Source organism: Pholcus phalangioides, unplaced genomic scaffold, assembly GCF_987345545.1.
Source record: "Pholcus phalangioides strain wild (caught in Gottingen) unplaced genomic scaffold, Ppha-v1.0 ptg000021l_1, whole genome shotgun sequence".
In the NCBI taxonomy this organism is placed as follows: Eukaryota; Metazoa; Arthropoda; class Arachnida; order Araneae; family Pholcidae; genus Pholcus; species Pholcus phalangioides.
In genome coordinates, this window is record NW_028301614.1 from 8,502,113 (window position 1) to 8,522,447 (window position 20,335).

Consider the following 20,335-nt stretch of genomic DNA (forward strand, 5'->3'; position numbering starts at 1 on the left):
CCGTTTTACGTTCCTTTAAGTTTGGGGGGGCTCCCCAAGACAGCCTATGCCTATAGGAGGCACTTTGTGCTTGTCAAGTCCAGTGCGTGGTTCCTATAAACCAGGGAGCCTACGGACTTTTTGTGGGGGTTCGGAACATGAGCGGAGATACGGAGGGGGGCGTGGGGGGGCCCAGCGTCAAAGGTGGAGTTGACTGACCTAATGTATATATGCATATATGAATTGACATCATCATCATCGTGCCCCCCCCCCTCCCAGACTTCCAAGTCTATCTCCGCCTATGGTTCGGAAGGTCCATGAGCTTGGATGAGAAAGCAATAATTGCCTTTGTTTTTGAATTTTATACTGAATATTATTCGGTGAAGGTGTTCGCGACCTAATTTGTAAAAAGAGCAGGCATCTGTCAGGGACCTCTTATCGTGTTGGCACAAATGAATCCATGGTCCCGCAAGGGCAGAGCTGACAAGTTCTGACAGCTCTAACGCTTTCACCTAGGATGATCACTCACACTTTTTTTTTCCACACTCTATATATTCGCTCTAGAGAGGGCGTGTTAAAGTTCCCATCCTAGGCTCCTGGCCAGGTCCGCAACTAGATGCTTGATGAGCCTGGGCATTACTTCCTAGAGATACGTATCTAGGACGTAATAGCCGGGGCTAGAACGTATTTTGTTGCTCCTTCGTAATGTTGAAGGAGAGGCTGAAGGGTGAAATTTACACATCCTCTGGTCATGTCCCCCTACAGGATCGGGGGACGGGGCTAACAAAGCTCTAGCCATGGGACCCGGGACGATTCTCATCATTTTTTGTTTTTTCACGTTACAAATTCATTATAAAGAGGCCCGTGAAAGATCCTAACGGGGGAGCTGCTCCTGGTTGGGAAAGCATGCCTCTGGTTCGGCGTCCGGGGCACCAAACCAAAGCCTCCTATTTGAACCATACTACTAATAGTATAATAATACAAAATAGTAGTTTTAGGCTTTGACCAAACCTCCATCCCTCCTACTTGCGGCCGTGGATCCGGCTTTCTATCAAGCCAAGCGCAACTCCGGTCTATCGCTTTGGGTAATTTACTACCAATCAAGGGCACCCGAACCTAGGGGCTGAAGCCATTTCGTCCCCTTCCCAATAAATTTTGTAAGTGGCCGAGCCACCCCCCCCCCCCAATAATTTGAGGGGGGGGGAGGAAATGCGATGTATCCTCCCTTCTCCTGTGAACGTACTTAAATCCCGTATATACGGGATGACCAGCAACTGTCAGCCCTCCAAATGTTTTCTTCATATTGGCGCCTCTGCTACCGATTGAGTTGTGCCGGAAGTGTAACAGTCTGTGTTCAGCCAAATGGACCCGGCTACGGGAGTGGGGGGGGGGGGAGCCTGAATGGCTTGGAACAAAAAAAGAATTAAAAACCCCTGGCTTTGTCATAAGTCCGGCGATATTGTGAAGACAGAGGAGGCTGTCTAAGTGTGTAAACTGGACAGCACCCGGAAGTTAAATGATTGCATATCGATGTTGTTCTGAAGGAGACTCCGGGCAAAGCAGTCAATGGGCGGGGGGGGGATTCCAAAATTTTACTTGGGATAAAAAATTTTGAAGATATACAGGTAAATTATTTGGCCCTGAGCTGGCTGAAAATACTTGCCTATGAATTTAGATACCTACTCTTGAGTATGGTAGTACCAGATCTTTTTTATAATGAGACCTCCCATGCACTCGAAACCCCGTCACTGAGTAGGAACATGCGTTAAGGTGGTACTGTACTTCACGAATATTGCCGTCAAGTGTATAGTAGAATTGTGGGTGCTATTGTCTATATAGTTTAGTTTAGTTTAGAACCGAGAACGCCCAGGCTCTGTCGCTTTGCGATACAAGCTCATTGATCGTGAGATCGTGGGCGGGCCGGAGAAAACTCAAACCGGCAAGCCGGCCGGGAAAGCACACCCGGTTCGGACCAACACCCCGCCAACCCCCAAGCAGCACAACCACACCCAAACCCCGGACAGCACCGCGAGTGCGATTCCCCCTCCGTTCCGACACCCGTGACAAGGCCCGGCGCGCCTCAACACGCCTCGCGAAGGGAGACCCCCGACCACTCCTACCATCCCCACCCCCCAAGAACTTCTATTGTGGATATGAGAGAACAATATGTTGCAAGACGAGAACATCGCTCCTCATCAAGGAAAACATGGAACGCCTCGCGGCAAGGGCCTCAATCGGCGCGTTATTCTTGACTACGTAAGAAGTTATTTGATTTGTCGACATTCAATCTTGTTCTAGTTATTTCCTATTGTCTATATATCTTGAGGGCTATATACACCCCCCCCCCTTGTCATACTGCAGCAGAACCTCGGCTGAGATAATTAGCGCCCCCCAGGCCAGACTTTTAACGGGTCCCCCAGTGAATTTATCTAGTTTGAAAAAAATGGTGAGAATCATCCTGGGGCCAAGGCAAAACCCCAATTTTACAATTTTTTTTCTAATTTAAGGATCCGATATTTTCTTCTGTGCCCCAGGGCCTCAACTGAACTTAATCGGTCTCTTCTCTTTAAAGCCATCTAGCAGCATTACAGGGTCCCTGCAATTTCTTCTGGGCATCCCCCCCCCCTCTAACTGGCCGAAAATATCCGCCGTCATTCAAATACTCAAGCACTGATTCTCGAAAACTCAAAAACTCTACTGAGTTGTTTCCAGACCTCACTACTGCCCTAGAGGGCATGGCCACCACAAGGGTGGGTCTGACAGGGCTTCAGCCCTGGGGTTCGGAACGACTCTCATTATTTTTGTTCTTTCGCGGTATAAATTCATCATAAAGGGGCCCGAGAAAGTCTAGTTTGAAGGGCCTGCAAAAGATCCCAGCATGGCCCCCACAACGGCGGGGCTGACCACGACCACCTAGATAACCTGTGTAATTTAGGAGGTCATGGGCTGACAGGGCTCTAGCCCTCTGTATCGTTTCAATTTTAGTATATGTACTAGCTAAAGCGTGGTATAGAGCTCTAGCCCTGAGGCCCGGGACTATTCTAATTTTTTACTTTTTTGCGCTATAAATTAATTATAAAAGGGCCCGTGAAAAGTGTGACCGTGGGGCCCACGTAAGATCCCAGCCTAGAAGCTCCCGTTAGAAGCAAGTTCTTTATTACCTGACATCAGGGGCGTAGCCAGAAATTTCGTTCGGGGGGGGTGGAACGACCAAACTGACAGAACAATGGATTTGGCCATCTTTTTCCCTTTTTTCGGTCATTTTCTCACATTTCGGGGGGGGGGGCAGACTCCCAAGTCCCCCCCCCCCCCACGCTACGCCCTTGCCTGACATTGAATTGACATTGAAATAACGTTTCAATTGGGGTCCCGGAATCCGCTGCGGTAGCGGTCCGTACCCCCTTCATCCATTTTTTCGCCATCTGCGTAGCGAGTAGCGCAAGTAGCCATAACTTTACGCAGATTAAATATAGTTTATTTGTTTTCCTTTTGAAAACTGGCGCCCCCTCCCCCCTGGCGGGGGTTCTTTACCTACTGAGCCTGGGGCGACCACCGATGGATGGAGCCTTCATTTCCCACCCAACTCCTCCTGTGGGAAATTGCTGTATGACGATGTATGACCGGAGTTGGTGTGCGGTAAAGTAGCCTAGAAGTTCCGACTCCACCACGAAGCTAAGCTGGAAGAGATCTCGGGAACGGGATAAGTCCAGTGGCAAAGTTCTGTCGTTCATTCATTCAGCCTAGAGGTTCCTGCTCCAGCATGTGGGAGCCCACCCGGGTACGGCCACGACCTCCTATATAACCTTATTATCTAGGTGGTCGTGGTACGGCCCGAGGGACCCTCAAGAGAAGAGAGGGGCATAAGAAAAATGAGAATTAGTTTAATTTTTCAAGAATTCGCCAGGTCGGGCCTCAAAAAAATTCACTTGGCCTGGGGGGCCCGTGATGCTCTTAAGAAGGCCCTGGGACGTAACTGAGTGGTCCCATCCCTCCATCCCTTTAGGATGACACTGGGAAAACCGGCATATTTATTCAGAAATGAGAGTATGTCATTAAAAATTGATTTCCCGAAATATTTTCAGCGAATCACAATCAATAGTGCTGCTACTTGAAAAACAAAGTTGATGATCGATTTTGAGCTGCGCCCTCTATTGCCATCAAGCAAGCACTTAAAGTCAACCAACTTTCTCATCTATTGTTTTTCAACAAACTCAGTAGATGACAGCACTAGTATCATATTCGCGATTTAAAACGAATAAAGAGCGGGAAATTCAAATCGAAAATAAATCTCTACAATTTCAATTTTATATCATTTGTTTGTTTGTTTTTCAGTTCTATATTCATAATATTATGCGCATAATTTCCACAATGCAAGATTGCCATAATTTGTGCAGATAAAAAGGCAAAGAAAGTCTTATCAAATATTTAAGAGGTGCTAGAAAAACTGTTTTCATGTGGGCAACTGGAAACCAGGGCCGTCTTAAGAGCATCATGGGCCCCCGGGCCAAGTTGTTTTTATGAGGCCCTACCTGGTTAATTCAAGTAAATTTGAATCAGATTTCATTTTTATGAGGCCCCTCTACTCTTGAGGCCCCCCAAGGTAGGCCCATGCGTTAAGACGGCACTGCTGGAAACATGAGCTTTCCCCCAAATGCATTTATAAATGTTCAAGGAATCATTATTCATCCATCTGATTGGTGTAATTTTCGATAAACGTCTTTCGTTCGCCCATCACTGTTCCGAAGTTATTAAAAAAGGGCAAACAGGGCCCCCCCCCAGGCGTAATGCGGCCCTTTCTATACTACAACAACAAACTCATTTTATATAAAGTGATCATACGTTCTTCATTGCTTCACATAGCTCCTGTCTGGATGTATGCTAAAAGCCAAGGCCGTAGCAGGGGAACCGCATTTATCAGCGTTAAATGCGGGTAAAACGGTTTTTCCGCATTTAGAGCATTCCCCCTTCCAACTTTCGCCCGTTTTTTGAATTCGAATATCTCAGTGAATATTGTACTTGGAAACGTGAAATTTTTTTTTGCTGGCATCAGGAGAGACAGTGCAGCAACTTTACAATTGGGTTTCGGGATCGCAAGGGAACTGCATAAAGTAATAATTTTTTTGTCGGATGTATACCTCTAGTGTCAACGGTTCTCCAGTAAAATGCCCCCTATTTGCTATGCACCCTGCATACAGGGTGTCAAGACCGCCCAAACTCTGTACAGCCATATTCCTCGCGTGGAATACTTAAAAAATGCCCAGAGAACTGTACCTGTGCGACCCGTAGTTTTCGAGAAAAATTCGAAAGGAAAGTATGACGTCATATCCGGTGTTATATTATAGCCACTAGAATAAGGGTATAGTCGCCAGAATGAATGCTCACAGCAGACTCATAGCTTCATTCTGACCACGACGTTTGAAGTGAACAGACGTACTTCTTCCGCCGAGCAACCGAGCGAGCGTTAAGATTTGGTATTCAACCCAAGTGGGAAACTCGGTCAGCGTGACTAGTGGTTAAAAATTTTCCTCTGAAGACGACACCCATTGGCGTTGAAATGCATTAGGACTTTTTATTTTCGTGTACTTGCCTTATTCGTTGGTATCTTCTTAACACTCTTTAGGTATATCCCTGTACTCATACACTCTCTAGGGTCACTCTTTAGGTCACTTCCTGGTCTGGTCGCACTCTGTCACTCTTTTGATAACACACGCTCTAGGTTTATATTGATCATTCACATGCGTACATGTGCACTTTTTTGGTTACCCACATGCTTGCACACTCTTTGTCGCTCATATGCTTGCACATGCTCCGGGCCACTCTTTTCGTCACTCATATGTTTGTACACTTTCTTGGTCACTCTTTTAATCGTTCACTGACTTGGTCCCTTTCTCTCCAGGTCACGCTTTTGGTCACTCACATGCTTTTGGTCACTCATATGTTTGTACACTTTCTTGGTCACTCTTTTAATCGCTCACTGACTTGGTCCCTTGCTCTCCAGGTCACGCTTTTGGTCACTCACATGCTTGAACTTTTTTTTTTGTCGCTCATATGCTAGAAAACTGTTTTGATCCCTCAATTGCTTGCGCACACTCTAGGCAATAGTATCGTAGCCGGCAAGGTAGGTGCTCAACACTCACGGAAATTTATGACAAATAAGAGCACTGCCAGAATTTATTGAAAATCAAAATATACTACATAATGTTCAAGACGAGCACTCAAAAGTTCGAATCTTTTCTGATGCCACTGGATCTTGGTCACTCTTTCGGTCGTTCATCAACCTGGTTCCACTTTAACTCAATCTTTGCATCATAGGTCCCTCATATCGTTGCACATTGTTTTGGTCATTCACATACTTGCACACCCTTTTAGTCACTCTCCGACATAGTTTCTTGCTCTCTAGGCAGAGGAGGATTTAGGGTTTGATCACCTGTGGCACATAAAAATTTTGCTGTCCTTCTCTCATTCAACTAATTTTTTTGACCTCTCACTCCTCAAATTTGCCGCCCCATAGAAAATAAGCTTCTTTCTGCCGTCTATAGCCACCGCTGGCGATAAGGATAATTACAGGCAGAGCCGCAGTTAGGGGTGTGCGACAGGTACGGTCGCACCAGGCCCTACAGTATAGAACTGAAAATATACGTATATCAAATGCACTTTTATCGTAGTATAAGGTGTGTGTGAGCTTCAAATGATTTAATTCTGGAATTTTCATGGATTTTTGAAATATTTTTATCAAATTCGGTGGAATTATTTCTGTTCATAATCCTTTGAAATAAAAAAGGTTCGGGCACTGGAACGGAGATTTATAAAGGCCAAACAGGACCGAAATATAGCTAGAGCGCAATACAAGAAAGCAAGGGCGGTATACAAGCGTTTTGTTGAGAGGGCTAAAATCACCAGTTGGACGAAGTTTTGTGACGAGGAAAGCAGTCCTTACGGTGGAGCATATCGTTCAGTATTTAAATGCAAACGTATACCGCCTCAAGTGAGAATGAGTTTCAATGGTATGTTCAACTCAACCATTCTTGAGGCAGCAGAATACCAGCTGAATCTTATATATCCGGATACAGTAGAACGAATTGCTCTAGTACAGAGATGAAACGACGTTTCGAACATGATTTACCAATTACGACGTCAGAGATAGCTCCAAGGGCGTAGCGGGGGGGGGGCCTTGGGGGTCTGGTCCCCCCCCCCCCGAAATGTGAGAAAATGACCGAAAAAAGGGAAAAAGATGCCCAAATCCATTGTTCTATCACTTTGGTCCCCCCCCCCCGAACGAAATTTCTGGCTACGCCCCTGGATAGCTCACATAGTGAATAACCTCAAGAACAGAAGCGCACCAGGCTGTGACAATATCAACATCCCAATTCTGAAGAAACTTTTTGAAGAATATGCTGAAGTCTTTACCTTCGTTTTCAATAAACTGCTAGACATATCGGTGTTTCTCACCATTTCAAAAAAGGGAAGATTCTTCTTTTTCTGAAAAAGAATCGTGATCCAGAGTCCTTGCGATCATATCGTCCAATATGTCTTCTATCCACAATAGGAAAAGTTTTTGAAAAGGTTCTGGTGCAGCGTATTGTGTATTATTTAGAACAGGCTAATTGGTCAAGTCCTTTCCAGTTTGGTTTCCGCGCTGGAAGCTCAGCGGAAAAGGCCATTGAGGCTCTTCTTCGTGTCATCAGACACAAACACGCCCATGATCTTAAAACAGCTGTCGTGTCGGTGGACATACGTGGTGCTTTCGACTCCCTACGCCACGAACTCATTATAAACCAGTTACATCGAACGCCACTTCCGTGGTCTTTGGTAAGTATCGTGGAGAATATGTTGCGAGACCGTTACATAACAATGACTACTGATGGAGGTGTAGCAACAAAAGAGCAGCGTCAAGGATGCCCACAAGGATCCTGCAGTGGTCCTTTACTGTGGACGCTGGTGCTTGATACGCTGTTAAAACTTAACTGGGGTCCTCATGTCTACATACAAGCATTCGCAGATGATCTCATATTTGTAATATCAGGGGACGACCACGATGACATAACTCTGACAGCGCAAAATGCATTCATGTCTCTGTCGAAATGGTTGAGTAATAAAAAGCTGCAGATGGAAGTGGAGAAAACCACGTTTCTTTGGCTTCATCCCAAGAAGCAGAAGCCGAGGATCGTGATCAATGGACTACGGATTTGGCCTTCCAAAGTAATTAAATATCTAGGGGTGTACATAGATGACAAGCTCAGTTTTATGACACATATCGCTAAGCAAGTAGACAAGGTACACTGTACCCTCTAACTCCTTCGTAGAGTAGCCGGACCAGAATGGGGGCTCCAACAGAATTTTAGGAATGTTTTATACAGATCAGTTGTGCAGCGCCAGCTTTCCTTTGGATGCGCCTCTTGGTTTCGGTATCCTACGCAAACACAAAGGAGAATTCTGGACATAGCCCAGCGCCCGTTCCTGTTGTATGTATCCGGGGCCTACTCCACCACTGCAAATGAAATATTATATGTCGCCACAGGGAATCCGCGGCTGAGCAGTTATATTGAATATGAAGCCCGCAAGACCAGCATTCTTCATTTGGATGAAGACGTTGTTATTAGTACTCGATCACTGCAAGCGCAGGCTTTTGAAAAGCAACACAAGCTATGGCTCAGCGTGGACATTGACGCAAATCAGATCGTGCTGTCTGGTGCTGAATGCATTAAGCTGGCTCCTGGAACAGTAAAGATCTATACAGATGGCTCGAAGTCTTCTGACGGTACAGGGTGCGCTTATGTAGTTATAAAAGAAGATGGATCCATCGAGGAACAATGGAGCAGGCGGCTCGCAAAGGAAAACAGTGTTTTTCAAGCTGAAATATATGCGATTCTGAATGCCGTTTCAAGGGCACACGCCTTATCGAAACCAGTGCTGATCCTCTCAGACAGCGCTTCGGGCCTGTTATCAATCAAAAACCCACGTTCTGTGCATCATAATGTACGGGAGATTCGCCGAATTTTATGCGCCAACACGAGAATCCGATTGGCCTGGGTTAAAGCCCACGCAGGCATCTTTGGTAGTGAAATAGCCGACAAACTTGCCAAGGACGCCACAAAACTTCCGTCTCAAGACGACCACCTTTGGCCAAGGAGTTTCGTCCATCGGGTGCTTAAAGAGGATGTGTTGCAGGAGTGGCAAACCAATTGGAATACATGTGCAGCAAAGGACGCATACAAGATACAACGACGAGTTCATGGGCGTTTGAATGTATGGCCTAGAGAGAAAACAATCGCTATCACCGAGCATGGCCCTTTTCCGGTGTATCTTCTGCGTTTTAAACGTTCTAGTAACAGCGTATGCATCTGCGGTTCAAATGGTTCCCTATGGCACTATATAACCACGTGTCCCCAGATGAGAGACTTCCACTTTGGCCAACTGCCAGAGTCCAGAATGCTGGCTTGGAAGATAAGAATTCTAGACAGCCCTCTGAACTTTCAACGTTTGCAGAGGTTGATTCGATTCCTGGACCGTAACCTACATCTACTCCACAATAAGACACGAGCTGCGGGATCAAGGGGACGGCATTCGCGCTCGGAGGACCCGTCTTACGAGCCAACAAGAGAGGTAACACGGTTACCTATTAAGAAGTATAATTTACGGCCAAGAAGACATGCATCGGTTGTTTCACCGACACCTAATAATCGATACAATTTACGCCCAAGAAGACAAGTGTCAACTGTTTCATTCTTTTCCGGCGGGTGTGAATGAAATGGAGATGCCGGTCATATAGACGTCAATTTATATCTTATTACAGCTTGATTGATGAGATTGGTATATTCTAGATTGGATAAACTCACTTCCATATTCTATCACATACAAGACAAAAATTATTCTTTGATTATTTATATAAGGACTATTACGATTACGGACTGATTATCTGTGGATGATGCTATATGATCACAATTTGTACGATTATTTATTCCAGATTATTTACTGTATATATGTATATCATTGTTATTTTCACATAAATTAATAAATTTCCGGATACATCCATCCCTCGGGAAAGCTTCGATATCTCTCTGAGATGGGAAGCGGGGTGTGTGCGGTCCTTCAATGTTCATAATCCTAAATTTCCATCAATTTTGAGATTGTTTCTATCGTTAATTGTGAGTTTTCATTGATGAATACATATTTTTCAGCATTCGTGTATATTCAGCCATAATGCAGGAATCTCTCTGTGGAGGATGCAGGATTCTCCGCCCTCCCCCTTCCCCCAAATATGTAAAATCGGGGCCACGGAGCCCCAAAACTTCTTTCGCACTGAACCCGCGTCTGATAAAGGCGGCCCTGATTGCAGTTGATTAAAGAGTTGCCCAGCTCACACTGTATATCAAACCTCCCTATAGATCCAAATTTAAAGATATTCATTAATTTGAACGTACAGAAAATCAGTAACGATTCACTGAGGGAAAGAAAAACTACACAAAAATATAAGTTGTTATCAGAAAATTTCTCCTCGCGATAAGAAGAGGCAGAAACAATGCAAGTTGGAGAATAAAACTCGAAAATGATAACAGTATTACACAGTTTAGAAAAAAAAAAGCAAAAAACACCGCATTACGTCTGTTCCAACTACCGCGAGAATCTCCAAACTATTTCCACAAAAACTGAAAAATCTTGATATATATTGTATAATTATTATTATCTGACTGACTGGTCCGAAAAGAAAAAAAAATTAATTTAAAAGGAAAGGAGAGGGAGTTTTTGTGGAGATATCCGACGCTGATAACAACCAACCAGCAACCACCATACAGAGAAGAGAACGGATAATAACTTCTCTGCACTTGTTATCATCAACACTGGAGGGTCAGAGTTTGCGCTTTTATTTCCTTTTCGGCGCTGGTGGAAGTTGTAACAAGAAAGAAAAATATAAAAAAAAAAACGCCTTCTTCAAATGGACTGACGTTTCGGAGAGTCAAAAATTATAAGTATTTCGCAAGGATATACTCCGATCTACACGACATTATGGATTTTTGCAAATAGAGCCATAATTGAATATGATGTCACCAGTTTCGGCTACTGAAGATATGTAGGTTTTTCGGAGAAAAATTTAACTCACTGGAGGGGTTTTTCTGAAAGCAACAAATTTATGTGAGTCTTGAAATCCGATCTTCAAGGAAAAATATCTACTTGTTGGTGAGTAACGTTTCGTTTTTCATAATGGCTTTGAAAATGAATCATTATTATCTTCGGGGCTAGTTCCGTCATTCCAGTGCACGGTATCAGTTCAATGGCGTATGTTTCTGCCAATGCTGGTGAGATATTCGAGCCTTTATTTGACATGTGCGTTTTTTTTTTCTCGGCGGTAAAACGTGTTGGGAATGGATATACATACTAGTGCATCTATTCCACGTTGTATTCGGCGTAATATACGCTGAGCCGCCATCTTCATCAGTTCGAAGGTCAAGAGATTGAAAATTTTTTGTGGTGCCTCAATTAAAACAAATGGAAGGGTCAGGGCCGTCTTAAGAACATTGTGCTCCCCCCCGCCCCAAGGCCAAATGATTTTTCTGTGGCACTACCTGGCGTATTCTAGGAAATTCCAAGCAGTTGCCATTTTTGTGAGCACCCCCTCTTCTCTTGAGGCCCCCGGATGGGTCCATGCGTTAAGACGGCACTGAGTATGGGACTGCATCTAAGAGACTTATAACCGTCTCGCATCTAAAGATACAGAGAATGTTGAAAAGTGCCATAAGAAAAGTTTTGAGCATGCCTTTGAACAAAAACTAGGGATAATTCAAGATTGATGAAAATTTGTTATTGATGAAGGAAAGTTATTTTATCAAATATTTTTACTCTTGGAAAACTTTTGATTCAGGAATGAATGAAAATTCGGAATTATTATTGCAAGGATTATTTCAAAACAGATGAGGGGAAAAAAAAACTATAATTTGAGAATTGAAGAAAATTCAGAATTAATGAAATTTAAAAAATGTATTAATGAAATTTGAGTATCGGAGAAAATTCAAAAAATTAATGAAAACAATTTAAGAATTTAATAAAATTCGGAATTAATGAAAGAAATAATTTCAGAATCGATAAAAATCTTCAATAATTTGGGAGTCCTCATTGTTCCACCCGTTAAGGTGCCTCTGAATAGGCCTATACATTTCACACGTTATTGATAAATCTCTAAAGTGATGTAGCCCAAGGCTATATAGTAATGGCTGTTTCATCTGTTTGATGTTGCGCTTGCCGCCTTGTCTCAGTGGGCGTGGTCTCGGAGGCGCTGTGTGACGTTACGGTCCTACTACTTTGTTATAGCAGATGACATCAGTATAGGATTGAGAGATATTTCTCTCACTCGTTTATGGTATTGTTTTAGTTTTCCCATGTTTTTATATTGCAATTGCAGGGCCAGTGCCAGGCATGTGGCGACGAGGCGGCCGCTTAGGGTGGCATAATTACATTGGCGGCATTTTGTGTGACTGATATATTATGACGATGTTTTCATTCTCGTAAATTTTTACACATAAAAATAATTTGAAGGAAAAGTGTGAGTGGATAAATAAGCGCATTTGAAAATACAACACTTTTCAGTGTTGAAATGCTTTCCAACTCTTTGCTATTCAATGTTTAATTCATCTCAACACACACATCCTATATCATCACTTCCAAAAAGTTCCACCTATCTCTAGAGAAGCTGGCTTGTGAAAAAAATTAGGTTCCTTCTCTTTTTAAAGGACCTTTGTAGTCTTTATAAATATACATATTTTTTTTCAATTGACTTTCCTTTCTCCAGTACGGGGGGGGGGCGTGTGGGGCATTGCCCCCCAGCGTCAAAGGTGGAGTCGACTGATCTAATGTATATATGCATATATGAATTGACATCATCATCATCATCTTGCCCCCAGCAATAATGACCGTGCCCCTCCAGACTTCCCCGCCTATGTGCACGTCTCCACTGAAAGTTACCGTCAAGGTCCACGGGTTCGGATCCGAGCGAGCCTGAGGGAACCACCGATAGGTGGCACCTTCATTTCCCTCCCCACTCAATTGGCTACAAATTGCCATACGGCGATATATGGCCGGAGTTGGTTTGGGGTAAAGTAGTAGTCGAATCCCCCAGCACAAGTTTGGATTCCTTGTTCATCTTCCAACAAATACCTCTCTCAGATAACATTATGCTAGAAAAACCTCTAGTGTGGTGATGTTTGATTCTGAATGTTCTGACTGCCCATTTCTGTATACCTATATCTGTTGTCTATATCAGGGGTTTCCGACGTAAAGTTTATCGCGGAACCTTTGATGATAATGAGGCTGTTCTACAGAATTCAAAAAAATTTTCGAATATCTATACAAAAAAAGTAGGTTCCTTACTGCCGTCAAAACAACATCATAGTCCCAGGGCAAAATGAAAAAGGGCTTAGGCACTACTTCTTAATTTACATATTTATTGCCATAAATCCTTTCCAGATCTCATCGTGGAAATCCCTATTCACCTGAGGTTCCTACATGGCCCCCACAAAGAGGATGGATCTGGCAGGGCTCCTGCCAGAAATAATTATACAGTACAGTATTATGACATCAACTGTTAAAATTTCGAAGCAAACTTGATCATTTAACAAAGATTATTGTTTATAAAATACTAATTTAAATGTAATATTATATTGTATTGTTTTTTTTCGTGCAATGCAGTAATCAAAATCCAATTGCTGATTTTAATCGAAGAATTTTAACAATTTTATTTGATAGAAGGCAGAAGAGGTTCCAGTTCACACATTGATGTTTGTTACATGTAATACAGGGTGATTCTAAAATTCATGGGACAAATAAGAGGTGATATAACACTCTTAAAACAGCATTTTTGGTCATAGAATGTATTGTCGAATCACAATAGCAAAGACGGTAGAGGGGTTTTTTGGAGAGTGCGCGCGCACGCACGCACGCACACACACACAACAGCACTTCACCAAAAAGAAATATTATATTTTTCGGACGAATTTACTGCGATATATTGTTTATAATTTTTGTTAATTGCACTTTTAATTGGGTTGCTGTATTTTTGAAACATGTGACATCAATATTTTTATGGACATCTTTTTCTCAGCCACCTCGTTGGGCATTTTGCCTGTTGTAGCCTTGTATTTGTACATATGTGCCACCAACCATTCGTGGGTGCATATGCACCTTCAGATTGGATTAGTTTGTTTTATATTGGTGCAAGGATCATCATTATGCTGCGCCAAACATTTATCAAGCGGTACAATGACTTGTGGTAGAATTTGCGTTACCAGGTTGCACCATGAGAAAGCCTAGCACACCTAAATACCCTGCACCCTGGTCACGATCATTGGCGTACATGAGATCGACCTTTAGTGGAGCACATTGGATTTGGAGGGATCACGAGGAATTTCTCCCAGTGAAATTTTGAGCTACTAACCTTCAAAAAGCATTTTAAATTAACAGACATTGATAACATACAGTGTAAAGGTGTGGTCTTTCGATATTTTAATTTTTTACTAAAATATTTGAAAATATTTTTAACTTTTGATCGTCCTGAAGAGGACATGCTCCCTCCCTCCCTGTTCTCTCCTGCGTACTATGCCTCTGATCACAAACGTGAAAGGGCCGTTACTTCCCTAGAAAATTTCGCAGCAACGTATAAATAAAAGGTAGGAAGAACTTATCTGTATGCTACGCGTGTGTAGGTAACAAAAACGCGGAGAATCACGATTTCAAAAACTAAGAAATGTGGAGAGCGATTCCTGGATTTTCAATAAATACATTTTGTTTTCGGATACAGAAAAATACTAATTTATCAATTTTTATGTTTCATAAAAGTGCGTAAACGCACATTCATGATACTTGATAGAATAAGATTTTTATTAAAATTATTTTTAGTAAATTTTATGTAGAACCTTGATGCGTTATTTGTGCTGAATAGCTCAATGAATCCTTCGAAGGGCAGGCATTTTTCCAAAACCCACAGGCAAAAATGTAAGCTGGTGCACCCACTACGAGGGACTACCACCCTTCCCCTTCAAAGAAGAGTTATTATATTGATTTGATATGTATGCAGTGAGTTCCCAAGCACCCACTAAATTCATTCAGTAATCAAAATTTGCCCAGTAAAGATCTCGTGTTTTTTGCACGAGCAGCTTTGTAAAAAGTGTCAACAACCAAGACATTTTATGTAATTTTATGTATATGCATGATTTATTACAGATTGCACATATGCAAAATGGCTGACGGCGAAGGGTTTCAACTGTATACGCCAACGATCGAAAGTCACGATTATTTGTCGGTAAGAGTAGAATTTCGGACCACCCCCCCCCCCCCCTCCCGAAGAACTTCTGAATTTTTGGTTTTGTGCGTTGTATCGAGGATGTGTCCTGACTATTTTCTTTGGAAATATTTAGATAGCAGCTTTGCCAATCGAAGCTGGTACGGAAGTTCTGAATTTCCAAGATGTCATTGTCAAAACGGAACAAATCTGTCCTGAAGACACTCTCAGAGCCTTAGCGAAGGATCGTCAGAAAAAAGACAATCATAATCTCAGTAAGTACACGGTGAGATTTCATATACAATGTATTTGAGGAAACGGATAGATGGACAACCGCGGGGCCGATTCCAGAAACTTCTTTCGGAGGGGAACTGATGGTTCGTGGGGGGGGGGGGAAGGCGGCGAAAGTGACAGACCAATAAACTTAACCATGTATGTTATTCTATAAAAAAAACCAGCCTTCTCATAACATTTCGGAGGGTGGACTGGACCCCCTCCCGCAACAACCTTGAATCACCATACCGGCACTCCTAACACAATTGCTCAGCCGGACGGCTCAAGTGCGTCTTGGTATACGAAGGACTTCTGATGTTCTTGCATAGCAATAATCATCACTGTGGTCCGATTTAAAAGGGGGCCCCCAATGCTTAGCCGGGGGGGGGGGGGTGTGAAAACGATGCTGTTAAGATGGCCCTGTCACTAGATGACATTCTTTTTAGCTACAGTATCTACCTAAATAAAGCATCACTCTATGAAATTCAATTTGTTGGAAGCTTCGCTGATGTTGAAAGCACCAAAAGCAATGCTTGAGCCATCTTTTCCAAAATACTTAGTAATGATTGCTCTTCATGCAAATTGGGGCATTTGCAGGAAAATGCCCCCTTCCTCATAATTTAAATAACATATGCACGCATTCAACCAAGCACCTTTTGATCTTATGCTAGGGTTGATTGATTTGTGGCTCCCACAATGCTCAGGGAGTATCAAGTCTAGCTTCAGACATCTGTACAGCTTTTTATTCCTAGTCTTCACAGAACTCATGTAAAAATACTGACGAAAAACGTTTCGGTCGATCCCAACGGTTCCATCAACCCGGAATATTCTTAAATTGCGAACAAATTATTTTTCATTCCTGGCTTTTGGGTGAATCATCAACCCCTTTTCCAGTATGATTTACAGGTTGATACCATTAATAATCAGTGCTCATTTCTATCAATTGATCTTCAAGAAGAGAGGTAAAATTATATATCTGGGGATCTGTGTGTGCGAATGATAATTCTTTGTCAATATCAGATAAGGTAACCTGTATTTTAATGAACAATTAACAATAAATGATTTTCTTTCCTGTTCGTTGAAATTAAATTTTTGACAAACATTATCATCCACTGAACTCAAATTATATGGATAAAAAACTATTTTTCTTATCTATTTGTTAAGCTTAGTTCATTCCCTGTTCAAATTCTAGTTGAAAGAAGACGGAGGTATAATATCAATGATAGAATCAAAGAACTGGGTACGCTACTGCCTAAGGTTGACGAACAGTAAGTGACGCTTATTTATGAGCTCTATTTGAAAATGTTGCGAAATTGTTATTTTTAAAGAAAAATAATGTGTTCTTTTTATACTAATTTAAATTCAACTTGTGTAAAATATTAGAGCACCTCTTTTTACGAAAAAATTTGTTTTCTTCTCAAATACCCGTATCGTCGACATCAATTTGCAAAGCTTCAGTAATAACGATCGTAAAAACAAAAAATATTTTTTTTGTAACGAAAACTGATTCATGTTTGTTACATGCGAAATTTTCTTCATTTTCATAAGGTACTATGAGCTAGTGAGGAATCTGCGTAGAAACAAGGGCACTATCCTTCGTGCTTCGGTCGCTTATCTACGGCTTCTGAAACGTGATCTGCAAAAGATCCCCGACATCAGGCTGAAACAAAGAGAGCTGGAAGCACGAAACAGGAATTTAAGCCTCAGAGTTCAGGTAAGCCATAACGTGTTATAATAAAATTTCAATGCTTTCTCCTCGCGCGGAAAGAATTACTTCACCATACCTTTTCGGCAACAAACGATTTTCTTCTATAATACGTTAACTTGCACTATAATAGCCGAAATCTTGTCAGTTTGCAATTAGCATGTGCTCACTGTTTAGTTGCGTAGCTATAATATTGCACGATGGCATAACCATAATTTAATTTTTTATTGGTTTTGATTCTAGGAGTTGGAAAGAGAACTTGCAGAACACAGCATTCCCGTGAAACCAAGTTCTGAAACTGTCACCGAACATTACTGGGATGAACAAATATTTGTAGAGCAACGTGACATAGCGACTCCACCAAGCAGCCCAAACAGCAGCGCAACTGATATCACTACCACAACTGCAAGATCTAGCAGTGTAGCTTCATCTCCATCAAATGTCGTATTACAACCTAACTTTGAACCTGAAAAAACCAAGGACCCAATGCTCTATTCACCAGATCCTATGGAAGAGGAATCTTTGTTTTCACATGATCTACTGCTATCTTGACCAAACAATATTAATAAATGTGCCATTTTGATAAATCACTTTGTTGAACAAGAATAAAGGTTATCTATGATGTTTCAGTCACACTACTGAACTGGCCCGCGAAGTTTTCGTGCACCAATAAATATATGTCGATCAATTAATCAACCTGAGGTGTAAATATACACAATGTTTTTCTTAAACGTGATAAAAATGTTTATTGTTTTAGTTCTCCTGAATCAGGATTATTTGGAATAAAAACAAAACCCCAATTTGAAAATGAAGCATAAAAAAAAAATACTACTCTGTTTATAATATTCATATATGTCTTTTAAAGAACTTTTCCTTACATATCATACAATGGAATTTCCCATTAGCAGACACCTACATCGATGGGTCTCAATGTATTTTACCATCCATTAATGGACACTGCGTTAGCGGGCAAAAATCTTCGGTACCAACAGTGACAGTTATCGAGAAGTTCTACTGTATGGTGCAAAGAGAAAATGCTATGAATTTTTTGAAGACACGTAACTGTCATCAATGAATGTGTTTGCTATCACAGCCTATGTACAGATTCCTAGATGAAAAACCCTGTTTCAAAGAAATTTCAACTTCCAAGTTTTATCCACATCCTCAACAAAGAGAGCAATGCAACTGACAGATTTCAAATATATCTGGACAACAGAGATTTTATCCCCTTTGATCTCTGCCGCAGGATGTCAATAAAAATACTTGGAAATTAAAATCCGCCTTTTCAGTTATCAAAATTCTTTTACAATGGCATTGTTTGTAAGTCCATCATAAGGAGTGAGTGTGGTTGAATATCAACAAATTCCATATTTACGAGAACCACTGTATTGTGTATGTTTCATTATTTGAAAATAAATACTTTTAATATTTTTTGTGTTCTTGAATACTTTCATACTCAAACGTATGACAGAGAAACTTCACATCCATAAACATTAAATTTCAGATCTGACGGTTATATGTATACCACTAACTTTCAACCCCTGTTAACACCTTTTACATATGTTGATGGGAGTTATGATTTCAAAATATGAAAGCTGTATAACTTTTACGATTACCAGATCACAGCAAAGTGTAGGACTAGTTTTTTAAATATGACAACCCACAGCGTATCCTTACGAGATTTCATTTCAGGTCTAAAAATAAAAACTGCACATTCAAATTATAATTGATTTTGAGTTCACTATTGTTTACATATGTATAATCTACATCTCACCATAAATAAGGTTCAAAAATTCACTTTCACTGTTATCATTGTAAGCAGTTGCTACTTTGCAGAGGCGTAATACTAAGGAAATAGTTGAAGTGAATGTACATAACACAGTAAAATTCCTCTTAATGGACACCTCTTTATTGGCCAAATAATTTCCCCCTGCATAATAAAAGTATGCATTTCAAACCTGTTTTTTACGGATGAATATTTTTGTCCCACTGGTGTCCGCAAAAGAGGTTTTACCGTATTTTCTTTCCCTTACTCATTACTGATCCATTTTGGTTCATGTCACCATTTTGTAAAATAATATTTATGTTTCAAATACCAAGCAAACGTGTGTGTGAAGTACTGTCAGCATAAGGCGAGATGTAAATGGTATGTAAACAATGGTGAACTCAAATTCAATTATAATTTGAATGAGTGTTTTTTAGAACTAGTAAACAAAATCTCTGTATAAGGATACTCTATAGACTAAAAGGAAATTTTAAAAAAATCTGTAATAGGGACTATCATTGTATAAGGAGGCAAACCATGATCATAGTACACCTATCAGATTTATAGTGTTGACATATTTCTCAAAAATAAAAGTTTGTATTTATTTGCGACCAAAAAAATTATAAGAGATTAATTAATAAAATTCAATAAGTTGTTTCGCCCCGGTAAAAGTGTTTGATGCATTACACTTTTGTATACTACACTCCCCACAAAGGTGAAATGAAACAAATTATAGTTTTCTTCATAGTATATATATAAAATGAATAAATATTCCTACAACTATTATTCAAAATATTTGAGAATTGGTATTTTCTTATTTTTACTATAAGCGTAGAGTGCCGATATCAATTAAGTACCATGCCAATTAATTCCCAGCATACTAATTTTTAGAAATTTTTTTTTATTTCTAGGTCATAGCACTATAACGACCTACCAAAAAACTTAAATAATTTCATTTTTTCATGTGCTACTAAAAGGCCACATTTAATTAAATCAATGAAAAAACAGTATTATAGGTAAATTTGCAAACATTTCATGTAAATTTATAAATGTTCTCCAATGTAAATTAATAAGCATAAAAATAAACAATGTTTTACCAAAGTGAAATCCAGATTCCTGTATGGATTTATATGCTTTAAATACGTATTACATAAGCTGTGTATACAAAAAAAAGTAATGGTATATTGTAACAGTGCACTGATACATCAATTGTGGAGAGAATTCATTTCTCTCCCCCACCCTGTACTACTTTAAAATAACCCTCTCCCCACAGAATACCTTAGAGAACCTGACCAATTTCATGACAATTTTATTATTTGCATCTTCAAACAGCTTACTTCTTTTGATG

At 40.9% G+C, this 20,335-nt stretch overlaps 1 protein-coding gene across 1 annotated transcript; it reads left to right on the plus strand.

Annotated features, from left to right (window-relative positions):
- The first annotated feature begins 10,541 nt into the window (after nt 1-10,541).
- On the plus strand, nt 10,542-18,655 carry LOC149070568 (transcription factor EC-like). The gene is made up of 6 exons (XM_089249081.1): nt 10,542-11,154; nt 15,187-15,265; nt 15,381-15,519; nt 16,710-16,785; nt 17,066-17,231; nt 17,466-18,655. The coding sequence occupies exons 2-6, from the start codon at nt 15,203-15,205 to the stop codon at nt 17,772-17,774; spliced, it is 753 nt and encodes a 250-aa protein (XP_089105207.1). The 5' UTR covers nt 10,542-11,154; nt 15,187-15,202; the 3' UTR covers nt 17,775-18,655.
- The last annotated feature ends 1,680 nt before the right edge of the window (nt 18,656-20,335 follow it).

Coding starts and splice junctions, on each gene's coding strand:
- LOC149070568 (XM_089249081.1), top strand. CDS start 15,203: ATGGCTGACGGCGAAGGGTTTCAACTGTATACGCCAACGATCGAAAGT. Junction 15,520..16,709: donor AAAAGACAATCATAATCTCA/GTAAGTACACGG, acceptor TTCAAATTCTAG/TTGAAAGAAGACGGAGGTAT. Junction 17,232..17,465: donor ATTTAAGCCTCAGAGTTCAG/GTAAGCCATAAC, acceptor TTTTGATTCTAG/GAGTTGGAAAGAGAACTTGC.